Source organism: Orycteropus afer, unplaced genomic scaffold (genome assembly GCF_000298275.1).
Source record: "Orycteropus afer afer isolate SDZICR_OR568_19922 unplaced genomic scaffold, OryAfe1.0 scaffold00632, whole genome shotgun sequence".
In the NCBI taxonomy this organism is placed as follows: domain Eukaryota; kingdom Metazoa; phylum Chordata; class Mammalia; order Tubulidentata; family Orycteropodidae; genus Orycteropus; species Orycteropus afer.
Window position 1 is genome coordinate 1384768 of NW_006922219.1, and position 17254 is coordinate 1402021.

Sequence of the window (17254 nt, forward strand, 5' to 3'; positions counted from 1 at the left end):
CGAGGCAGTATCACTATGGAAGTAGATTGCCCCATCTTCCTTCTGAGGAGTGGCTGGTGGGTTTGAACCTCCAGACTTCTGGTTAGCAGTCAAGTCCCTTAGGCACTACACTACCAGAGCTCCCTATGCACAGTATAACTGCACTCTAAAGGGTTCTTAAGGCTTTGCTCTTTCAGAAGCAAGTCACCAGGCTTTTCTTTCAAGACCCCTCTGGCTGAGTTTGAACCACCAACTTCTCAGTTAGTAGCCAAGCACTTCATGGCTTTCATCTCCAGGGACTCCCTCAGCAGTGATGAGGTAGAGGGATGTGAAACTGACTAGCAGGGGGGAGAATTAGGAAAAGTTTCCAAAGAGGAGACAAAACTATGCTTAAACTTGAACATAGATATGTAGTTCAGTAGTTCAACAAGTGGACAATTAGAGAAGTACATTTCAAGCCCCCTGAAAAAAATTACAAAGATAAGTGTGAGTGAAGCATGTACTAAAAAATGCAAGTTGTTTGATGACTGTAACATGGGATTAATTTGGGTAAGGAGTGAGATAGAAGGTTGTATCCATAGCTAGTGACCTGATCCAGAGATGATTTTTACGAATCACATTAAGAAACATGAATTGAAAGTTTCAGACTATCATATTTTTCATTTAGTGAAAAATTACTCTGTTAGAAAAGGATTACAAATGAGAACTATTGAAGGTAAAACAATTAGTTATAGTGATGAAATATTCTCAGTAGTGTAGATAGGATATGAATGGCTGTGGTAGAGTCTTCGGATGGCTGCCCCTCCTTGTCATTCACATCTCAGCTCATGGCGCTCATCTTTAGGAGCCCCCTAGATCACTCAGTCTCCAGCACATACCTTGGTTTTAATTCTATGCATTGCACCAGTTATTTATGTATTAAATGATTATTTAATTTCTGCTTTCCTTCACTAAATTATAAGCTTCATGTGGGGAGAGATGTTGATTTTGGTTCATTACTGAGTTCTAGGACTGAAAGCAATAAAAACACAAAACAAAACAAAAACCTATTGCCATTGATTAGATTCCAACTCATAGAAACCCCCATTGAGGTTCCAAGGTTGTGAATATTTATGAAAGTAGATTGCCTCATCTTTTTCCCACAGAGCAGCTGGTGGGTAGTGGGTTTGAACCACTGATCTCCTGGTTAGCAGCCAAATGTCTTACCCACTATGCCACCAGAGTTTCTGGACTGAAAGCAGTAACTGCCAAATAGTCTGTGGTCAATAAATAGTCATTGAATAAATAAGTGAAGAAATAAAATCAGTGTCAATAGAAATGAAGAGACATGGATAGATATGAGAGATATCAGAAGACACTTATTTTTATATTAATTTAATTCAAGGTGGTGATGAAGAAAGAACTGACCTCCTGAGATCTATTTTTTCTTTTTTCTTAGCATTTTTCCATTTTAAGCTCAAGTGACTAAGTATATTTTGGATAGATCTGTTGAGATAGTAAAAATAGAAGAGAATTGGGTTTGAATCTGTGTGAGAATGAGTGTCATTTCAGAAGTTTTGAATTTTAGAATTGCGTGTAAGAAATTGTGGACTTCATTATCTCTCTGACTTACAAGGGGTCTTTAAAAGTAATATAACAGTTTCTCTCCCTTATCTGAAAGAATCCTTCTGATGACTTTGCCTTTCTCTTTTCCAGGTCATGAACCTCAATTGCTCCTTGTGGCAGGAAAATAGCATGTCTGTCAAACGTTTTGCATTTGCCAAATTCTCTGAGGTCACTGAGCAGTGTTTTCTTTTGTTTACCCTCATCCTACTCATGTTCTTAGCATCACTGACAGGAAATGCTCTCATAGCCCTCGCTATCTGGACCAACCCAGTCCTCCACACTCCCATGTACTTCTTCCTGGCCAACTTGTCTCTCTTGGAGATTGGCTATACTTGTTCTGTCATACCCAAGATGCTGCAGAGTCTTGTGAGTGAGGCTCGAGGGATCTCTCTGGAGGGCTGTGCTACACAGATGTTTTTCTTTACATTATTTGCTATTAGTGAATGCTGTCTTTTGGCTGCCATGGCTTTTGACCGCTATATGGCCATATGCTCTCCACTTCACTATGCAACACAGATGAGTCGTGGTGTATGTGCCCATTTGGCATTGGTTTCTTGGGGAGTAGGATGCATGGTTGGTCTGGGCCAGACCAACTATATTTTCTCCTTGGACTTCTGTGGCCCTTGTGAGATAGACCACTTCTTCTGTGACCTCCCACCCATCCTGGCACTTGCTTGTGGGGATACATCCCATAATGAGGCTGCAGTTTTTGTTGTGGCCATCCTTTGCATTTCCAGCCCGTTTTTACTGATCGTTGCTTCCTATGGCAGAATTCTAGCTGCTGTGCTGGTCATGCCCTCATCTGAAGGACGACATAAAGCTCTTTCTACCTGTTCTTCTCATCTACTGGTAGTAACACTCTTCTATGGATCAGGGTCTGTCACCTACCTGAGGCCTAAAGCTAGCCATTCACCAGGAATAGATAAACTCCTAGCCCTTTTCTATACAGTGGTGACATCCATGCTCAACCCCATCATCTATAGTTTACGGAATAAGGAGGTCAAAGCAGCTCTCCGGAGAACTCTGGGGAAGAAGAAAGTTTTGACTCATGGGTAGGTATGGGAAGACCAGGCAAATCTGGTCAACAAATTAATTAAATACTACACACTCTTCCACCTCTCTTGTAAGGAGCTCCTTTAATAACAGTAACTATAATTCTGGAGACATCTCTTTACTCAGAACTAAAGTTCTGATTGTTAATTTCTGAAAGAAAGTTGCATACTGAAAAAATTTTAAAAGTGATCCAACACTAGACAGATTTTACAAAACATTTATCTAGGCTCAGAGTATAAATTGCTGGATTATATCTCAGAAAATTAGCAAATTCTCACTCGACACTATTAGGCATTTTCTTGCCCCTGAGGGGCCCATCTGACTTATGCTCTAACCACAAGAGGGAATGTTTGCACATATATCTGTCCTGATGACTTTTTAATTCCCTAATAGCCGCATGAAGTGCATTATATCCTTTAATAAAAAAGGTTTTAATAATGTGTTCAACTTTAGTTATTTGTCCACCATATAGAATCAAAGATGTCTTTTTATGAGTGTGGCAATGATAAGAATATGTAAATAGGCAAAAAAATGAAATTTTATTCAAGATATTCTATGGTGAAAATATTTTAAAAGGAAAAAAAATAATGTTAATATTCAAGTATGGAAGAAGAAAATTGAACTAAAATAATTACATAAATAATTTTCAAGATTTTTATGTATTTTAAAACATTACTTTTCTACAAATGAATCCTACTCCATATATTTGGAAATCATCCAAAAACTTGCTCTTAAGAGAAATGAATATGATTACAAGACAAATCAGTAGCTCTAAATATCTATAAGGAGTCCCTGGATTGGGCAAATGGTTAACACATTCAGCTTCTAACTTAACGGTTAGAGGTTTGAGTCCACCCAGAGGCACTTCAGAAGAAAGGTCTGATGATCTTTGTTGGAAAAATCAGTGATCAAAAATTCCTTGGAGCATAGTTCTACTCTGACACACTTGGCGTCACCAAAAGCTGGAATCAAATCAATGGCAACTGGTTAGATATCTCTAAAGACATTGCCTTGGATTTGAACATCTGGTTTTCGGGGAGATGCTATGTTGTCCCTTGATTTTTTCACATACAATAATTGTAATGTGACAAAGAATAGAATATTGTGACTGCTATTATGATTTAATTTAAGGTTATTCCAAAAGAAAGCAATACAATCTTCTCTCAGAGTGTGATTATTTCTGGTTAGAATATTTCTATCAGGTAATACTAATGATGGTCACTAATGACCAATGCATGCCTTTTGCTTAATATCCCTACTTTGCTACAAACTATCTAATACATTCATTTAAACATAATACTTTTGGGTTCTGTTTACATGAGTGTATAGTATTAAGAATAGAAACAACTTAAACATGCAAAAATAATGGAGTGATTAATAATTATGCTGCAGTTATATGCAGGAATTAATTATGTATAGGAATTACATGTAGACATACACTACAAAAACCCATTGCCATCAGTCGATTCTGACTCATTACAATCCTCTTTGGGTTCCCAAGGTTGTAGTTGTAAATCTTTACAGAAGTAGGTTGCCTTATCTTCCTCCCATGGAGGAGCTGGCATTAGAGATGAAAATTTTTAAGTAATAAGTGTATGAGTACATTCATTACCTTAGAAAGACATTAATGATTTATTAAGTATTAAAGCAAGTTAAAAATGATGTGTAGAATACAAACCATTTTCACTTGTATATGAACATTATAAAAAACTTTGAAAGGATCAAAATGAAATGTTAATATTAGTTTATCAGTGATTTTTCTTATGTATTTCTTTTTTTCCCTTTTTTTAAATTGTGCTCTGGGTGCAAATTTACATAGAAAACTTGTTTTACTTTCAACAGTTCATGCACATCTGGTCTCATAGCCCTGATTATCATCCCTGACTGTAAGAAACTCCCCTCCCCATGCCTACCCTCTCCCTGTGCTCCTCTCATCTATTTATTTCTGTCTGTCTAGCCTTCCATCTATGAGAATACTACACCTCTGGTGTCCCATGGCTGATTAATTCAAGGGGTGCATCTACCTAGAGTAAGTGGGTGCATCAACCTGATGTGGGTGTTCAGTATGTGGGTCTTTCTATTGGTAGACTGAGAGCCAGTCATGTAAGTGAATCCACTTCCAGGATTGAAGGGTGACCTGGGGCCATAGTCTTGAGTGTTCCACCAGTCTCCATCCAACCAGCAATCTGGTCATTTTTGTTTTTAAATTTTGTTTCACCATTTTCCTCCCACCCTATCCAGGATCTCCAGGTTTGATCCCTTTCTGAGTTGTAGGTATTAGTAGCCAGGCACCATCTAGTTCTTCTGGTCTCAGGTCATGAAAGCTGAGGTCCTTGTGGTCCAGCTTATCTTTGGACTAATTGTTTCGAGATGACCTTGATTTTCTTCACTCTTCTTTCCTCCATTCTAGAGGTGATCAATGGTTGCATCTTAGATGACTGCTCAAAAGCTTTTAAGACCCCAGTCACTAATCATCAAATTAGGTGGTAGAACAACATTTTTATAAACTATGTGTGCCAATTGAGTGTGCTGTCCCCCCGAGACTGTGGTCCCAAAACCCCAGGCCTTGTGATTCTCTCTCACAAGATGCTTGGTTGTCTCTACAAAGTTACTCCCACCCTGTCTTCTGTTGCTTCTGTAATGTATGTGGCTAATTTTGTAGCACGAGTACATATGTAAAATTGTCTTTAGCCAAATCTATTCTTGGTCTAGTGTATATTCCTGTTCACCTACCCCCACCTGCTTTTCTCAGCTGTCTATATTTTAATCCTTAGCTTGTTATTTGGTGCTAGTGATGCTGCAGTGTTGTGCCTGTAATAGCATTTGCCTCTGTTGTCTATATCTTTTGTGTACATTTCAGTGTCTTTCCTTTTCCCAATGTCACCATACTCATCACAGACTCTTTCCACACATTCCTGCCCTTATGCAAATCAACATGTGACCCCCAAATAGTCTGAGATTTTTCCTCCCTCTCCCTCCTTCCTCTGGTAATCAACAAAGTGAGTTTCTTTCCCTGAATAAACTTTCCTTGACTTTTTACAATAGTGGGCTCATAAAATATTTGTCTTTCTGTGATGGACTTATTTCACTCAGCATAACGTCCTCTAAATTCATCCATGTTGTGAAGTGATTTGTGTATTCTTCATTATTCTTTAATGCTGCATAGTATTCCATGGTGTGAATGTACCATAGTTTGGTTATACATTCTTCTGTTGATGGGCATTTATGTTGTTTCCATTTCTTTGCTATAGTGAATTGTGCTGCGATGAACATGGGTGTGCATATGTCTATTCATGCCCTTCTCTAACCTCTTTATATATCCAATACATGATATCAAATATATTTGGTTTTTAGGATATATTCCTAGTAATGTAATTGCTGGATCAAATGGTATCTCTATTTTCAGTTTTTTAAGGAAACGGCATACCATTTTTTACAATGGTTGTACCATTTTGCAGCCCCACCGGCAGTATTTGAGAGTTCCAATATCTCCACAGCTTTGCCAGCATTTGTTATTTTCTGACTTGTTTGCTTTGCTACTATTGCTGGGGTGAGATGGTATCTTATTGTTGTTTTGATTTGCATCTCTCTAATGGCTAATGTTCTTACCTATTTCTAAGGTTTCTTCAATAAACATGTAATTTATGTACTTTACATGTAGTTTATATGTGATACAAATAATAAAATACTTAACTGTAGACATTTTTCCCTTAAAACAAATATAATACATATTTTCAGAAAAAATTTATAAAATGCATAAATTACAAATATTAAATTTAATTCACTTATATTTTTACAAGTAAGCAATATCCATTGCAAATACATGATTTATTTATTTTTTTTGTAATAACCAAGTTTATAGTTATTTTTCATAATACATTGTGCTACCAAAACACATACTGTTTTGAAAAGAGTTGAACATAAAACGGATCTCTTGTGGCATAGTACCTAAAGCATCTGACTGCAAACCAGATGTTGGCAGTTCAAACCCACCAGCTGCTATGTAGAAGGAAAATAGGGTAATCTACTTTCATAAAGATTGTTGTTATTGTTATTTGCCGTCGAGTCGGCCCCGACTCATAGTGACCCCTCCTTGGGTTTCCTAGGCAGTATCACTACGGAAGTAGGATTTCCCAATTTACTGCCTTGAAAACCTAATAGAAGTTACTATGAGTTGGAATTGACTCAATGGGAGTGGGTTTGGTGTTTTGGTTTTGAACATAAAAGTACCCAAAATACATACTTTAGAACATTTTAATATTTAGTATTCTCTATATCTGTTATTATTTATTAGCTTATTTGCAATAATTGTACATTAAATATTCCTGAATTATAGGTGATAGTTAGAAATTCTTTACTAACTGTGATCTTCATAAACTATGTTGTTTGTTTTCAAAGAAACTTTGGTGCATGTTTTTCCCAAAACCTACTATAACAATAACAATGACAGTAATGACTACAATTTATTTTATATTCACTACTTACCCTAAATTATTTATTAATTACTAACTGAAAAAAAAAATATTTGTCACCTGAAGAAATTTTCTTAACAAAGTGATCAGTTAATATATTCTTGTCACATGCTCTGTTATGATGAACTGAAGACAGAACATCACTTCTGTGATATTTTTACCAAAAATGTGTAACCTTAGTCTTACAGTGAGAAACAAATAGACAGACTCAAATTAAGAGATGTTTTACAAAACAACTGACCAATACTCTTCAAAAGTGTTGACTCAAAAAAATACCATTCACATAGATCATTTTCCAGGAAAAACCACATGTTAGGTCACAAGGAAGTCTCAATAAATTTAAGAAGATTGAAATCATATTAAGTATTTTCTCTGACTACAATGAATTGAGCTAGAAATGAATGATAGAAAAAAAATCTGTAATATACAGAAATGTGGAAATTAAACAACACATTATCAAACTATCAATGAGTCAAGAAAGAAATCAAAAAAAAAATCACAAGTGTCTTACAGCCAAATGAATATGAAAGCAAAACATACCAAAACTTAATGTGATACTGCAAAGACAGTACTCAGGAGAAAACTTATAGCAATAAAGGCTTACTTAAGAAAATATATCATATGAACAGCCTAACTCTACAACTTGAGTGGAACTAGAAGAGAAGAGCAAACTAAGTGAAACCTACCAGAAGAAAGGAAATAAAGATCAGAGCAGAAATAAATGAAATTGAAACAGAAAACAATAGAAAGAATCAATAAACCCAGATGCTGATTCTTTGAAAAGATCAATAAAATGGACATTTAGCTAGAATGACAAAGAAAGAAAAAGTAAAAAGATGCAAATAACCAAAGTAACAAATGAAAGAAGAGACATTACAACAGACCTAATAGAAATAAAGAATTATGACAGAATATTAAGAACAGCTGTTTGGGGTCTATCCTGTTTGGGGTTTGCTGGACTTCCTGAATGGATATATTCTCATCTTTCATCATACCAGGAGAATTCTCTTCCAACAAATCTTCAGCAATTTTCTCTGTGGCTTTGTCTCTTCTTGTTCTGGCATTCCAATTACACATAGGTTATTCCTTTTGATGGTATCTTACATGAACCTTAGGCTTTCTTCATTTTGTTTTGATCTTTTTTCTGATTTATCCCTTTCCAAAGAAGTGTTCAGGTACTTCCCTTCAATCTCCTTAATTCTGTCTTCCATTGATTCAACTCTGCTCCTTTGCCCATTCAATGTCTTATCTATTTCTGACAATTTTGTATTAATCTTCTGGATTTCTGTTTGTAGGTCTTGTATCATTTGTAATTTTTCATTTATTTTGTCATTTTGTTCTTGTATTGTCTTTTGAAATTGTTCTAGGGTTTTCTCTGTATTTTCCTTGATCTGTTTCTCAATTCATTGAAGATATCTAAATATAATTCTTTTTAATTATCTATCAGGGAGTTCCAATGCTGTGTCTTTCTCAGGGATGTTTTTGGGTCTGTATCCTGGTCCCTTGTTTCTCCTGCTTTATCTTGTTTCTTTGTGTGGACTGTGGTGCTCTGTTGTTTCCAAGGCATCGTGATGTTTTTGTGTTTATATTTAATTGGTGATTGTATGTTGGAGTGACTTGCCCACGATTTTCATTTTCTTTATTTTGTTTGTATGTTATCTATGCAAGCAGGGTACTGTACTGTGCTCCTCTATTCTTTAGTTGACAGCACTTATACATTCATCACCTGTCTCCTTTCCTGTTGTCAGCCTCCTATACGTCTCTGCTGACCTTGGCAAACAGAGCCTATTCTTAGGTCCCTGGAATCCGAATGAGAATGTTATCACTTTAAATATCCAAAATGGCCACCGCTTGTAAACATTCAAAATGGTTGTGTCCTCAGTCACTTTTAATATTCAAAATGGCTGTTGTATGTAAACAATCAAAATGGCTGCACCCTCCAGACAGTGAAAAGTCCACAGCTCAGGTTGTCTCCCTCCTTGCTATTTCCCTTTCTAGTCATAGGACACCAGTGCAGTCATCCCTGCAGCCCTTGGTGACCAGGGTTGATCTTTAGGTCAATTCTCAGGTCCCAATACTACTTGAAAATATTCAGGCTATTGGTCCTGTCAGAGTAGCTGACAGTGTGCCACTCCTATTGTCTCTGTACTCACTGTTTTTGTTCAGATTTTTCCACCAGTTGGTAGTGCCTAATCCACTTCTGTATAGTTCCTTTCAGAGCTCAGTTTCCAGGATTATCTTCTCTATCTCTGTCAATTGGTTTTTCTTTTCTTTGTTGAAGAGTGTCAAGAACAGCTGTTTGGAAAACAAAACAAAGCAAAACAAATTGGATAATCTAGTTAAAAAGGATAAATTCTTAGAAACACAAAACCTACCCAAATGAATTCAAGAGGAAATAGGAAATCTCAACACAACTATGACAAGTTAAGAGATTGAATGAATGATCAAAAATCTTTCAACTAAAAAATTCTTGGACCATATGGCTTCATTGGAAATTCTACAAAACATTTAAGAAGAATTGACCCCAATCCTACTTAAAATAATCTAAAAGATAAAAGAAGGAATACTCTTAAATTCATTCTATGAATCAAATATAACCTTGATAACAAAATCATGCAAAAACATCCCGAGAAAAGAAAAGTACAGACTAATACCCCTTATGAATATAGATGCAAACACCCTCCAACAAAATACCAGTAAACAGAATCCAAAAGCATAATAAAAGAGTCATATACTATATATGACCAAGTGGGATTTATTCCTGGAATGCAAAAATAGTTCAACATTAGAAAGTCAATCAATGTACTACACCACATCAATAGAAAAAAGGAAAGAAACACAAGATCATCTCTGTGGATGTAGAAAAGTCGTTGGATAGACTCCAACGTGAAAACCCTCAAGAAGCTTGGAGCAGAAGAGTAATTCCTCGATATGATTCAGGGCATACATGAAAATCAACAACAAATGTTATACTTAATAGAGGAGGATTTAGAATTTCCCCTTGAAATTAGGAATAAAACAAGGGTGCCTGCTCTCACCACTTCCATTAAATATCGTATGTGAAGCCCTAGCCAAAGCATAACCCCAAAACCAAATCCACTGCCATTGAGTCGATTCTGACTTGTAGTGACCCCCACTGGGTTTCCAGGGCAGTAAATCTTTATGGAAGTATATTGCTCAGGCTTCCTTCTGGGAGTGGCTTGTGGATTTGATCCACCAACCTTATTAGCAGTCAATGGCCTTAGGCACTGCACAACCAGAGCTCCTTAGAGCATAAGACAAGGAAAAAAAAAAAAGATATCTAGATTGGAAAAGAAGTAAAATTATCTCTATTCTTGGATGATATGATTTTATATAGAGAGAATTCCAAAGAATCTGAACACACACACACACACAGCTTCTTGGGCTATTTAGCAAAGTTGCAGAGCACACAGTCAACAAACAAAAATCACTTGTGTTTCTATACAACAGCAATGAGAAATCTGAAAGACAAATTAGGGAAGTGAATTACACTTACAAAAGCATCTAAGAGAATAAAATACCTAGGAATAAATTTAACCACTGATGTGAAAGACTTATACAATGAAAATTATGACACTGTCAAAAGAGATTAAAGAAGAAATGAAACCAAAAACCAAACTCACTGTCATTGAGTATTGGGGGACATCAGGCTCAGTTGGGATAATATAATACATAAAAATCTTGTTTCACAGCCTACTTTGGTGAGTAGTGACTAGGGTCTTAAAAACGTTAGAGCAGCCATGTAAGATGCAGCTAATAGTCTCCTCTCCTCTGAAGTGAAGAAGAGTGAAGATAATCAAGGGCATTTGGAAACAATCAGCCCTAGGATATGATGGACTTCAAGACCAGAAGAACTAGATGGTGCCTGGCTACCAATGCCAACCATCCAGGAAGGGATCAAAACTGGAGATCCTGGATAGAGTGGGAGGAAAAATGTGGAACAATACTAAAAAATACAATAGTAATCAGAATTACTGGTTGGATGGAGTCTGGTGGGACCCCATGAATATGGCCCTGGGATACACTTCAGGCTTGGGATAGGACTCACTCCCAAGGACTGGCTCTCAGCCCAACAGTAGAAGGACTTACATGTAGAACACCCAATCCAGGGTGATGCACCCACCTACTCTATGGAGATACACCCCTTGGAGAAATTGGCCATGGGGCACCAGAGTGGCACCATTCACATGGAGGAAAAGCTGGACAGACAGGAGTGCATAACTAAGAAGAGCACAGGGATGGAGGGCTCACAGGGAAGGGAGAGGAGGAGAGGGGGTTAGGGCTGGGGATGGTAATCAGGGAGTGAAACTAAATGTACACAAACTATTGAATGTAAAACAAATTCTGTTCTGTAAATTTGTACCCAAAGCACAATTTAAAAAAAAAAAAGAAAGGAAAAGGAAGAGAGAGGAATTGATTCATTCAATTTGTGGTGTTGGCAAATAATATTGAATATACCATGGACTGCCAAAAGAATGAACAAATCAGTCTTAGAAGAAATACAACTGGAATGCTCCTTAGAAGCAAGGATGATGAAACTTCATCTTGCTTACTTTGAACACATCATCAGGAAAGACCAATAACTAGATAAAGACATCATGTTTGGTAAAGTAGACAGTCAATAATAATTATACACCAATATCACTCATGAACATAGATGCAAAAATTATCAACAAAATCCTAGCAGTTAGAATCCAACAGATAAAAAAAAAAAGAATAAAAGATCAGGATCAAAAAAAGAAAAAGAATAAAAGATCAGGATCAAGTGGGATTCACACCAGGTATGCAAGAATGATTCAAAAATAAAAAAAAAAAAAAAAAAAAGTCAACATAATCTATCACATAAATAAAACAAAGAAAAAAGACACATGGATCAGGATTATATCAACTGATAGAGAAAAGGTATTTGACAAATTCCAGGACAAATCCCTGATAAAATGCTCAGGAAAATAGGAATAAAAGAAAATTTAACATAATTAAGGACATATACACAAAGCCAATGGCAAGTATTAGTTTCAACAGAGACTGAGAACATTCCCCTTATTTTGATTACCTTTGGTTAGTGCTGTTGTAACAGACATATCAAAAATGTATGGCTTTAACAAATAGGGATTTATTCATTTACAGTTTAGGAGGCTAGAAGTCTCAGTCCAAAGTGCCAGATCTAGGGGCTGAGTGAAGGCCCCTCGACCCTGGGCTTCAGCTTTGCCTCTTGCTCCTGACCCACTGAAGCTAGAGGCTTCTCTTAACTCAGGCAGCTGCTGGCTGCTGACACTGACAGACCCAAGGCCGACAAGTACAATGGCACAGTCCTAGGACTAACAAACATGGCAGGTGACCACTTCAAGTCCAGAAACAGTCCCAAGTTGGCAGGGCCAGCATGGCAGGCTGCTGAATGAAGACTTGGTTCAGTGCATGTTCCAAGCATGGCAAAAAGCTTGAGACTTTTCCCAAAGTTTCTTCTTATATATTGGAAGCAGACAACACCCCTAAGTCAGCTACTTAGCTGCTAACAGTAGAGTCCACCATGGAGTTGATCACCAGTCTCATCATGGGGTAACAACTACATGCATATGCCCGGGCACTCAAAAGCAGACCCAGCCAAGCTGACACAAAACCTTAACTAGCACATCCCTTGAGAACAGGAACCAGACAAAGGTGCTCTATATTACCACCCTTAATATTTTATTGGAAGTCCTAGCCAGAACAATAAGACAGGAAAGAGAAATAAAATGCAAGTATGTTGGCAAAGTAAAGATTTTTACCAACTTCTGCAGTCTGAAATTGACCAAACATGAAATCAAGATGTATTGATTATTACTAGTGATGAGAAGGGAGCTCTGGTAGCATAGTGCCTAAGGCACTTGACTGCTAACCAGAAGGCTGGAGGTTCAAACCCTCCAGCCACTCCTCAGAAGGAAGATTGAGCAATCTACATCCGTAGTGATACCGCCTTGGAAAACCAAGGAGGGGTTGCTATGAATCGGACCCAACTCAACAGCACATAGCAACAACAACAAGTGATGGGAATGCAAAAGTTAGAAACAGAGAGAATCACTAGTAGTTGGAAAAAATGTCATTGGTGATAGAAATGACGCTGGAAAGCACATGACAGAATTTTGCAAGACTGACAACTTCTACTACATCTGTTGAAAGAGGCAATGGAGAAGCTCAATGTTTTCAGTAAAAATAAGCACAGGAGCTGACTGTGGAACAGACCACCAACTGCTCATATGCAAGTTTAAGTTGAAGCTTAAAACACTTAAAACAAGCCCATAACAGTCAAAATATGACCTTGATTGTATCCCTCCTGCATTTAGAGACCATCTAAAGAACAGATTTGATACATTGAACACCAATGACTAAATACCAGAAGAATTGTGGGATGACATCAAGAACATCACCCACAAAGAAAGCAGAAGGTCATTAAAAAGACAGGAAAGGAAGAAAAGACTAAAATGGATGTCAGAAGAGACTCTGAAACTTGCTCTTGAATGGAGAGGAGCTAAAGCAAATGGAAGAAATGACAAGAAAAAAGAACTGAACAGAAGACAAAGTCAATTATTATAATGAAATGTACAAAGACCTGGAGTTACAAAACCAAAAGGGAAGAACATGCTCAACATTTCTCAAGGTGAAAGGACTGAAGAAAAAATTCAAGCCTCAAGTTGAAATATTGAAAAATTCCATGGGCAAAATATTGAATGGTGCAGGAAACATCTAAAGAAGATGGAAAGAATACACAGAGTCACTGTACCAAAAAGAATTGATCGATATTCATCCATTTCATGAGCCGGCATGTGATCAAGAACCGATGGTATTAAAGGAAGAGGTTGAAGCTGCACTGAAGAAACTGGTGAAAAGCAAGGCTCCGAGAATTGATGAAATACCCACTGAGATGTTTCAACAAATGGATGCCATGCTGGAGGCACTCATTCACCTATGTTAAGAAATTTGGACAACTGACTGACAGAGATCCATATTAAACTCATTCCACAGAAAGGTGATCCCAAAGAATGTGGAAATTATTGAACAATATCATTAATATCACACACAAGTAAAATCTTGCTGAAGATAATTCAACAACAGTTGCAACAGTATATTGACAGAGAACTTCCAGAAATGCAAGCTGGATTCAGAAGAAGACATGGAAATAGGGATATCATTGCGGATGTCAGATGGATCTCGGCTGAAAGCAAAGAATACCAGAAAGATGTTTACTTGTATTTTATTGACTATAAAAAGCTTTAGATTGTGTGGATCACAAAAATTTATTAATAACATTGAGAAGAATGGGAATTCCAGAACACTTAATTATGTTCATGAGGAACCTGTACATAGATCAGGTGGCTGTCATTCAAACAGAAAAAGAGGAGACTGCATGATTTAAATCAGGAAGGTAGTGTGTCAAGGTTGTATCCTTTCACCATACTTACTCAATCTGTATGCTGAACAAATAATCCAAGAATTTGGACTATCTGAAGAAGATTGTGGCATCAGGATTGGAGGAAGACTCATTAACAACCTGTGATATGAGGACAACACAACTTTGTTTGCCAAAACTCAAGATGACTTGACCCATTTACTGATGAAGATTAAAGACTACAGTCTGCAGTATGGATTACACTTCAACATAAAGCAAACAAAAGTCCTCATAACTGGCCCAATAAGTAGCATTATGAGAAATTGAGAACAGATTGAAATTGTCAGAGATTTCATATTACTTGGTTTCACAATCAACACCAGTGGAAACTTCAGCCAAGAAATCAGATGATGTATTACACTAGGAAAACCTGCTGCAAAAGACTTCTTTAAAGCGGTGAAGAGCAAAGATGTCTGTTGGAGGCTAAGGTGCACATAACCTAAGCCATGATATTTTCAATCACCTCACATGCATGTGAAAACTGGACATTGAAAAAGGAAAACCAAAGAAGAGTTTATGCTTTTGAGTTGTGGTGTTGGTGAAGAATACTGAAAGTACCGTGGACTGCCAGAACTAACAAATCTGTCCTGGAAGAAGTGCAGCAGGTATGCTCCTTGGAAGCGAGAATGGCCAGCCTTCATCTCCCCTACTTTGGTCATGTTGTCAGAAGAGACCATTCCCTATAGAAAGAGCTCAGGTTTGGTAAAGTGGAGGGTCACTTAAAAAGGGAAAGGCCCTCAACGAGATGGATTGACACAATACTGCAACGATGGGCTCAGGTACAGCAAGGATTGTGGGGCTGGCACAGGATGGGCAGTGTTTTGTTCTGTTATACCTAACAACAACAACATCATATAGGCAAAGAAGAACTAAAACTATCTCAATTTGCAGAGAATATGATACTATACATTGAAAATCCCAGAAACTCAACAGGAAAACTACTGGGGCAAATAAGATTCAGTAAATAGCAGCATGTCATAGCAACATACAAAAATCAGTCAGAATCCTCTACAGTAACAAAGAGAACCTGAAAAGGAAATCAAGAAAATAATACTATTTACAATAATCACCCAAAAGATCAATTACTTAGGAATAAATCTAACTGTTGCTGTTGTTGTTAGGTGCCGTCTAATCGTCTCTGACTCATAGTGACCCTATGTACAGCAGAGGAAATGTCCAGTCCTGTGCCAACCTCACAATCTAACTAGAGGCAAAACTCCTAAACAAAGAAAATTACAAAATGTTACTACAAGAAAACAAAATAGACCTACATAAATGGAAGAATCTACCATTCTCATGAATAGGCAGATTTAACATTGTGAATATGTCAATAAGACACAAAGCAATCTAGTGATAAAATAAAATCCTGATGTATATTTTATCATTATTTTTTAAAGAGATAGAAAAACTTATCACCAACTCTATACGGAAAAGAAGGAGAACCCAGATGAGCAAATTGCTAATAAAGGAGAAGAACAAAGTAGGAGATCTCACACTTTCCTGTCCCAAAACCTACTATATCGCCACAGTGGTCAAAACAACCTGGTAATGGTTCAATGACAGACACACAGACTAATGGAACAGAATTGAGAACCCCAAAGTAAATTCATCCACTTATGGACAGTTGATCTTTGACAACAGATGAAAACCCACTAAATGGGGAAAAGATGTTCTCTTTAACAAATGGGGCTGGCAAAACTGGATGTCTGTTTTCAGGAAAATGAAACAGGACCCATATCTCTCACTATGTAAATAAATAAATAAATAAGTTTGTAACAAAGATCTAAATATAAAACCTAAAATTGTAAAAAATAATCAAGAAAAAAGGGGGATGTTTTGGAACCCTAATACATGGCATAAAAACACTATGAAACAACAAAAAACACACAAACTGAAGACAAACTAGACAGCCAGGATTACCTGAAAATTAAACATTTATGCTCATCAAAAGACTTTGTCAAAACAGTAAAAACAGAACCAACACACCAGGAAAAAAATTTTGGCAATTTTGAATCACTTTTTCTTGGTCATTCCTACTTTACCCCTGTGGGAGAAAATAGGATACCATAACCAAAGGAAAAATAACAAACTGATTAAAATTGCAGCATTTGTAGACCATGAATATATAGTGAAACAACAGATAAAATAAAGTATAAAATATGATAGGTTGATTTGCTATATAGAAAACAAATACACTGAAAGAAAATACAAAAATAGAATGAACATTAGAATCATACCAAAACAGATTTGAGATGTATACCAAACTACCTAAAGATGAAATCTATAAACCAGCAGTGTACATACAGCAAAAAGGCAAAGACATTGAAAAAGGAAAAGATTGCTATATGATAGTTGGAAAATAGGTATAATAGATAAATTGAAAGATGCATAGAATGAACAGGAGTATGTGAGAGAGTTTATAGAGTTGGAGACAAACAGATAAGAATAGTTAGAAATATTTAAACAAGAAGATAGATATGACTATTGTGAATATTTATTGCTTTTGTTGCTTTCCTATAAAGCAAATAACTAAGGAAGGCGAATTGGTAGTGTTGTTTTCTTTATAGGTGCCATAGAATCGATTCCAAACCATAGAATGAAATACTGCCTGGTCCTGGGCCATCCTCGCAATCATTAGTATGTTTGACCCTATTGTTGTAGAAAATGTGTGAATCCATCTCATTGAGAGTCTTCCTTTTTT

At 36.8% G+C, this 17254-nt stretch overlaps 1 protein-coding gene across 1 annotated transcript; it reads left to right on the plus strand.

The window, feature by feature from the left end:
* Positions 1 to 1662: 1662 nt before the first annotated feature.
* On the plus strand, positions 1663 to 2640 carry LOC103210647 (olfactory receptor 10C1-like). Its single transcript, XM_007956554.2, has one exon. The coding sequence runs from the start codon at positions 1678 to 1680 to the stop codon at positions 2638 to 2640; it is 963 nt and encodes a 320-aa protein (XP_007954745.1). The 5' UTR covers positions 1663 to 1677.
* Positions 2641 to 17254: the final 14614 nt, after the last annotated feature.